The following is an 8,189-nucleotide window of genomic DNA, read 5'->3' on the forward strand; positions in this document are numbered from 1 at the left end:
TACAGACCACAGGTCCTACCCCAGGATAAGGCACCAACGCTCACCCTTAGCACAGGGGGCCTTTGAGCAGCCCTAGGCTGCCTTTCTCTCTCCTTCCCTGGTCCCTCCTGGCCCTCTCTCATCTCAGTGGCTTCTTTCCTGGGTTCAGCCTGCCCACCCCCGCACCTTGCTCTTCTCTTCCCAAGGCATCTCCATCATCTCCACCCCTCGCGAGCAGATCCTAGTGAGTCGAGGGACATGCTGGGTGTCAAACCCTGACATCACCTCGTCCTAATGGGCTGACCTTGGGCACGCCTCAGTTCCCGCATTAGTAAAATGGGGCTAATGGTAGCTCCCCGCGAGATCACAGTGAAGGCGAAATGCAGTGAGGCACGGGGAGCACAGCGTGCTGGCCTGGCAAGGCCAGGTGCCCACTGCTGCACTTCTGTGCCCCCTCCCGGGGAACCGCCCCTCCTCTGCAGGCTCACCTTGGCAGCTGTGGCGGTCAGCAGAGAGTTGCATGCCCGGCCCACACTCGCACACAAACCCGCCTTCCGTGTTCACACACTGGCCCTCGCAAGAAGAGCTTAAACACTCATCAATGTCTGGGAAGAGAAAAAACACCCATGCTCAGCCTGCTCGGAGTGTGGCTGTGATGCAGAGAGGAGACCTCACACACACCCCACACCCAGCCCAGACCTAATCTCCGCAGCGTGGAGCCCACACTTGCACCCCACAAGGAAAAGGCAGATACCAGGGCAGTCACTGACAGTGAGGGGACCTCTGGCGAGAAGAAGCCAAAGAGCTGGGGCTCCCTTTGACCCACGCAGATCAGAGGACAGGAGGCTGGCTGACACAGAACTTTTTTTTGGGCCAAGCCAGCAGGGTAATCCCATGGAGCTCCCAAAAGGGCAGAGAGCAATGGGCAGAAAGGCTGCTGAAATCGTCAACGACAGACCAGCTGGTTGGATCCCCGTGGCTGACTACGAGGTTTGAGTCTGGACCTGCCTGCTTAAAAAACACACAAGGCACACGTGTGTGCATGCCCAGACTCCCGAGAGGAGAATGGAGGAGAAGGGAATGTAGCATGTCCACCCTCCGGAGGGAGCTTTCTCACTCTCTCTGTCACTCTCCAGAAAGCCCATGCACCCTATAGCAATTTAAAAAAGAAGAAGAAGAAAGAAAACAGTAACAGCATCATTCTTCTAGTGTCCACTCAGCACTGACTGCAGCAGACCGGAAACAGGTGGTCACGGACACGGATGTGACGTAGACACATCCATCTCCAGAGGTCTACGGTCTGATAACCCAGGGGCCATGACACACACCCAGGGCGGGCAGTGCACAGCGGAGTGGTACATGCCCTACAGGGAATGGCTAGCCACGGCGTGTGTGCCCTGGAGAAGCAATGAGCTGAGAGGACCAGGAGCATCAGGTGGGGGCACCCAGTGGGTTTGAGATACTTCCAGACACCAGCTGGGCTCTTCGGGGAACGGATGGAGGCCCAGGCTGGACTCCTGTCAAGGCAGATGGGACAGAGCTAGAGTGGTGGGTTAAGATAAGCTCAGGTTGGGACCAGCAGTTAGCGTAATGGCTATGTTGCTGGACTCCCATGTAGTCAACCGCAGTTTGAGTCCCAGACCCAGTGGCTTAAACTCACGCTGGACGCATGTGCATCTGTGCCCAAGATCCCGAGAGAAGAACGGAGAAGGGATTAAGGCATGGCCATCCCCTGTGGGGGATGATTTCTCGCTTTCTGTCTATCTCTCTCTGTCTGTCTGGCGAGCGCATGCGCCCAAAGCAAAATCCTCTCCAAAAAAAAAGAAAAAAAAATGGTAAGATCAGGTTGACCAATCAGTGGCACAGACTGACCCACATGGGAGGTTCCAGGTTTGCATCCAGAGACTTCCTTGAACATACAAGGTGCACACATGCGCACACACACACACACACACACACGTCCATGATGCAGGGTTAGATGAAGCTAGGATTGGATTCTAGTGGAAGGACTCAGTTTAGGGGTGCTTGTCTCTATTTTCTCACTCACGGAAAGAAGGAAATGAGTAAACTTAAAAACAAAAACAAAAAAAGACAGACCAGGCTACGAAGCACAGAAAAGTTCCATAAAGGCTTCTTCCCAGGGTGGGGTGAGTGGATTCTACTAGGGCTTTAGGAAGGTTAACCTGAGAGACATTCCAGCCTGAAGAGTAAGAGCAGCTGGAGGATAGAACTCCCCAAACCCTGCTGCATGGCGCCCCTTTCCTGCCTAAGAACCAGCGTGGCCCCTGAGGACCGACAGAATCAGCTTGGCCCGCTCCAGTCTACACCTAAGTCTCCTCACCGCCTGGCCTCCATGCCCACAGGACACTTCTGCTCTCCTTACCACCTACTCAGCCTTCTACCTGGCACCTACTCGCTCTTTCCGTGGTCTTCAAGGCCAGCACCTCTACGATGCCCACCCTGACCAACCCAACCCCATTCCACAGGGATCCCTCATGACTACAGTCAATGTCACTTGCGCTTGCTTTGACATTGTTTTCTGGGTTTCCCTTGGTCTAGTTTGTCTATGCAAAGAGAAGTGTATGCAGAAAGTACTCGGCAGGGTGCTAAAAGGCACTGTGGGGGTTGGGGTGGGGGGTGTCCCCTGCCTTAGTTGTGTCTCTTTTCTGGAGGAAATGGTGCAACAGCAGCCCACTCAAGACACCTTCAGTGAGACTCTTTAGCCCAATAATCTCCCTCTAGGAAATAATCAAAGAAGCCAACAGGAGGCCTCTTTGCTGCAGCATTATTTACAGCAGTGACACATCGCAGACTACCTACGTAGGGATAAGGGGCACCTAGGTGCTTAACTACAGTAGCCACGTGTGCAGCTGTCCCAATTATGTTGCGAGGAAAATTTAGCAGTATTCACAGTATGGAATGGGGAAAATAATGAACACAACTACAGCTACGGTGTAATCCCGATTTTATAACACATACATGCATGCTTAACATACACACATGTGTGTATATATTCACACACACACATCCAGAGAAAGGGCAGAAAAATAAATTAATTTTACTAACAGGTATCTCTGAGTAAAGACTTCTAGATGTTTATTCTTACTTTTCCTCCTCTTACTTTCCAAATGTTCTAAAATGAATTATTTTTTACTTTTCTATTCAGGAGGAGAAACATTACTTTTACAAAGTTAAAATTCCAAAAGGTAGAACCAGCAGATGGCATAACGGTTACATCGCTGCACTCCCACGTTGTCAACTGCAGTTTGAATCCCCAACCTGCTGGTTTGAAACTCACCCCAGACACATGTACACACATGCCCATGAACCTGAGAAGGAATCGCAGCATGGCCATCCCCCCGCCCCGTGGGGGGGTGATTTTTCACTTTCTGTCTCTCTATCTCTTTCTGTCTCTTCGCTGAGTGCAAGAAACCTATAGTAGGACCAGCAGTTAGTGTAATGGCTATGTTGCTGGACTCCCATGTATTCTACCGCAGTTCGAGTCCCAGACCCAGCGGCTTAAACTCACGCAGGGCGCATGTACATGAATGACCAAGATTCTGAGAGGAGAATGGAGAAAGGATTGCGGTGTGGCCATCCTCCCTTGGGGGGTGATTTCTTGCTTTCTGTCTCTCTGTCTCTCTCTCTGTCTTTCTGGCAAGCGCATGTGCCCTATAGCAAAAATCTTTTCAAAACAAAAAATCCAAAAGGCTTTCTTTTCTCTGGAAAGATCCACAAGAAATGGGTCACAGTTCTACCTCTGGAGACGGTAACAGACTTTATAGAAACTCTTTTTAAACGAGTCTATGTTCTTCTATTTATTCATTCATCAGAGAAAGACAGAGAGGACAGAGAATGTGAGACATCAACCTCCAGAGGGAATGTTCATGTCGCAATCCCTCTTCCTCCAGTCTCCTCTGGAGGATTTTGGGTACACACACACATATACCTGGTGTGATTTTCAGTCGCCTGGTCTGGTTCATGAACCACAGAGTCAACCATTTGGGATCCAAAACCTTAACCTCCACACCACCTGCTGGCCTGGCCCTATATCCTTTTATTTTAATCATTTTTGATAATAACTTTTTATTATATTTACAATTTATATATAATCATTGTAAGACAAATAATACTTTTAAAATAAAAAACAAATAATACTTTTATGAAATAATCATTGAGTTTTGCTTGCCCCCTCTTTGTTCCTTTTTTAATTGGCCAGAGGGTGCTTGCTTGCTGCAGGGAGTGAAGAGCATCCCCTATGGGGACGGTCACACTTCAATTCCTCTGCCTCTGCTTCTCTCTCCTTTCCAGATTTGGGCTTGCACATGTTTCTCAAGCTGCCAGGTCTGGAACTCGAACCATGCAGCTGGCCATGTGGAGTCCAGCTGCCTTACCCAGCCGCCCATATGCTGGCCTGCCTTCTTTTTCCAATGTCCCTTTCCCAAGGAGCCTTCCTTGGCCAACTCTTACCTCCAGTCCAGGTTCCATGCTCTCCTGTGGGCCCCAGCACCTTGCACCTCCCCGGTCCAGTCCCCAGAACATGAGACTGTCCTTGCCCTGTACTTGTCTCCCATCTCCCATTTGGAAGCTCCAACCAATGGCCCACACAGTCCCAGCCCCCAGCTCAGCTCCTGCCCGTATGAGATGCTCAAAAACAATATGTGTGAGACAAGAGAAGTGACACATGTGTTTGCATGCATCCCTGCCATGCTCAAACTTCAGAGCTTGCCCCAGCTTAGTGTAGCTGTTGCTACTCTCTGGAGACCCTCCAGAAGAACATGACTGCGCGGGACGTGATTCCTGCCCTCTCTCTCCTGTCCCACCAGTCCCAGTCTCTCACCTGTACATCGGATGCCAACGGCTGTCTCTGTCATCGAGAAGCCCACAGGGCACACTCGGGCCACCTCCTGACAGCCGCCATGGTTGCAGGTCAGGTCACAGCCATACTCCCCGCAGGGTCCATGGGCTTCTAGAACAGGTAGCACACCGGTGAGCACTCGACACACCACGCAAAGCCCATGCCACAGCCACAGCTCCCCACCTCACAGGGGCTCTTCCCGAAGTCTGGTGGGACGGTGCCTCTAAACTTTACGCTCAAACAGGTCTGAGTGAGCTAGCTTCAGCACTTCCTGCAGGGGACCCTGGGTGAGACGGTAACTTCCGCGTCAGTTTCCTCATCTGTAAAACGAGGCGCTAACAGGGCTGTTTGGAGATGGTACTGCGAAGCGCCCAGTGCCCTACACTCCCGGAGGACAAGGGCTTTCCAACAGTGACTCAGTTGTTCCCATCAGCCACTGCCATCCCGTTACCTGGGCAGGTGGCCCCTTGCTCTCCATCCTGGCAGGAGCAGAGGTTGGGAGCGATGCAGATGCCACTCCCACAGCCAAAGGAGCAGAGGGCTGAGAGGAGAAATGCAGGTGAGGGATGGGGGCTGAGGCCCCCGGGGTGCCCCCTCGGACAGGGGACTGACGCTGGCAATGCCCACTGCTGACAGAGAAGGCGCAGGGCTCGGGGACGGGCACTTACGCAGTGTGCAATGCCCACTACCCATGGAGGGCGCCCAGCCAGGGCAGCAGCCACTCCCGAACCCAGAGAGGCAGACATGAGGACCCAGCCGGCGTCTGCAAGAGAAGAGAGGGTACTTCGCACAGTCTGTACTGAGGACGGAATCGGCCAATGGGAAAGCCTCCCAGCTGGTCTGTCAGTCAGTCAACACACAGTTTGTGTGATAACACACAGCCTCTTCTGGAAGCAGGACAAAGACAAACGTATGGAGAACAGGTACCAGCCCCTGACGGATACCTACTACAGGCGGAGGAGAGCGGCCAGGAGAAAGAGCTGCGGAAGGGCTGGGCCATGGAGGAAGAGCCCAGGGGAAGGCTGCCCAGGACGGTATCTTCAGGCCTCTCTATGGGAAGGCTCTTCCCCAGGTACACTCAGCTCTCTCTCTCCCTCCACCCAGGTCTCTGCTCATGCCACCTTTTCAAAGAAGCCTCTCTTGCCCTGCCTTATCTTGCTTTATCCTTTTTCCTACATAACATTCCGGGATACTGCATTATTAATCTGTTTGTTCATCATCTTCCCACCCCCCCAACCCTACAACTCCCTGAGGACAAGAACTGCTCCTTATTTGTTCACCCAGCACCCAGCACAGGGCCTGGCACATAGTAGGTGTTCAACAGAAGACTGGCGGGGGCAGGATGAGAAGGGAAGCCAGAAGGAGGGAGGGCACCCGAAGACTGCACTAGTGCAGCAAACACCTCTAGGGTGGGGTGGGGGCACCAAGGCTGCCCATGCTGGGGGGAGAGAGGATTTGCTCAGTCCAGAGCATAGGCCGAAGCTGACAGGGACAGGAAGCCCAGGGTCCAGAGAGGGCAGAGGGACAGGCAGGCATCACCTGCGAGCCCGATGCACGGCAAAGCATGGCAGTACAGCCTGAGCAAGCCACTGTCCACGGCTTTAATGGACACTGGGCAGAGAAGAGTCAGGTGACAGCAACACAGTGTGACAGGAGCTGCAACAGAATGGGCTGTGGAGCCCAGCGGGGTCAGCAGGTTCTGGAAGGGCCCTATCTGGCTGAGGCAGGGGCAAGGACCAGAGGCAGTGAGTGAAATGGGAGGAAGGGAGAGGCTGTCCCAGGCAGGGAACAGCACCATCGCAGGCCTGGAGGGGCAAGAGCTAATGGCTGGAACCAGCTCGGGGAATGGCCTAGATGGAGGGTGAGGTCCAGCCTGGCCTCAGGCGGGAATCCTGGAGCAACAGAATAGAGGCAAGAAAGCCCTCCAGACTGTGCTGGGCTACACTCAGCAGCTGCTGGGGGCGTCATTCTGCCAGCCAAGAACTTTATTTATAAAGAGCACCCACTATGTGCTCAGCAGCTGCTGGGGCATCGTTCTGCCAGCCAAGAACTTTATAAAAAAGGGCCCCCCATTTGTTGCCCGGCAGCCGCTGGGGGCATCGTTCTGCCAGCCAAGAACTTTATTTATAAAGAGCACCCACTATGTGCTCAGCAGCTGCTGGGGCATCGTTCTGCCAACGAAGAACTTTATTTATAAAGAGCACCCACTATGTGCTCAGCAGCTGCTGGGGCATCGTTCTGCCAACGAAGAACTTTATTTATAAAGAGCACCCACTATGTGCTCAGCAGCTGCTGGGGCATCGTTCTGCCAGCCAAGAACTTTATAAAGAGCACCCACTATGTGCTCAGCATGGCGCCAAGTGCTAGGGACGTGGGGCAAGACAGATTTACCCTGTTCTTGAGGAAAATAATCTGAGTCAAACGTGACCAATATTCTGGAAAGAAAAGCTCGGAGCACCACGGCAGTACAGAAAAGCCCACGGAAAACTGTCCCTGAGGCGGGGAGGAATCCCCCCCGAAGTCACAGAAGGGGGGCAGGTGCCACGTGCCAGGTAGTGTGTCTCAGTCACCCTCCCCGCTACCCTACCGCAGCAGCGGCAAGGACTGGGAGGACAACAGCTCCCGCTCTTCAGACCGGGTTAACCCGCTGAGCACGGAGGCTCTGAAAGGGACAGGCAGTGTCAAAAAAATGGCAAGCTGAAGGATGCCTGGGGAAGGTGGTGGAGTCACCCCCTCTGGTGGGCAGAGGCCGAGCGCCCACCAGAGTCCCCAAGAAACCTCCCAGGACTGGCGATGCCGGAGACAGGTGGCAGGGGACTACGAAACGCCGCGGAGCACGCACTGGCGGTGGCTGCGGCACACACGTGCGAGCTGCGAGCCCGGCGGGGCAGCCCCCGTTGCGCGCCCCCCCGCGCTCCGAGCATCACGCACAGACACGCACCGCCGCGGCCGGCGGGGCGAAACCCCAGGGGAGCGCCGCATCCCTCCGGGACGCCGCCGAGGCACACGCCCCGCCCCCGCACGCACGCACACCGTGGCGGAAACCGAAACAACCCGGAGACCCCGGCAGTTCTAGGTCCACGGCGTGCGCACAGCCGGGACCCAGGCAGAGCCCCCCGCCGCACCCCCGCTCGGGGACACACTCGAGCTCACCCAGGGCCTGGACCTCTGCGCGTCGTCTCCACCACCACCACCACCACCAGTCAGGGCAGCCCCAGCAGAGGCGCACACAGGCACCCACCCAGAGGCACGAGTTGCTGTCTCTTTGTCCGCGCCCCCTGGGCTGCGCCCACGCGCACAGCGCCTCACACGGAGCCGGGACCCGCGGCTGCCGGCTGCCCCGGCGTCCCTC

The 8,189-nt window shown here is 54.8% G+C and overlaps 1 protein-coding gene across 3 annotated transcripts in view; it reads right to left on the reverse strand.

Annotated features, from left to right (window-relative positions):
• VWCE (von Willebrand factor C and EGF domains) overlaps positions 1-5,596 on the reverse strand; it is a 33,332-nt gene extending 27,736 nt beyond the window's left edge. For 2 of the 3 annotated variants that reach the window (XM_014584641.1, XM_014584640.1), the window contains exons 1-4: positions 5,506-5,596; positions 5,289-5,378; positions 4,820-4,948; positions 468-584 (exon numbers count right to left, since the gene is read on the reverse strand). In XM_014584641.1, the coding sequence (XP_014440127.1) occupies positions 468-584; positions 4,820-4,948; positions 5,289-5,378; positions 5,506-5,530 (361 nt within the window). In that variant the 5' untranslated portion in view covers positions 5,531-5,596. The remainder of the gene's footprint in view (positions 1-467; positions 585-4,819; positions 4,949-5,288; positions 5,379-5,505) is intronic. The other variant, XM_014584642.1, reaches the window with a different exon arrangement.
• Positions 5,597-8,189: the final 2,593 nt, after the last annotated feature.

This window comes from Tupaia chinensis, unplaced genomic scaffold (genome assembly GCF_000334495.1).
Source record: "Tupaia chinensis unplaced genomic scaffold, TupChi_1.0 Scaffold147351_1, whole genome shotgun sequence".
NCBI classification, from domain to species: Eukaryota; Metazoa; Chordata; class Mammalia; order Scandentia; family Tupaiidae; genus Tupaia; species Tupaia belangeri.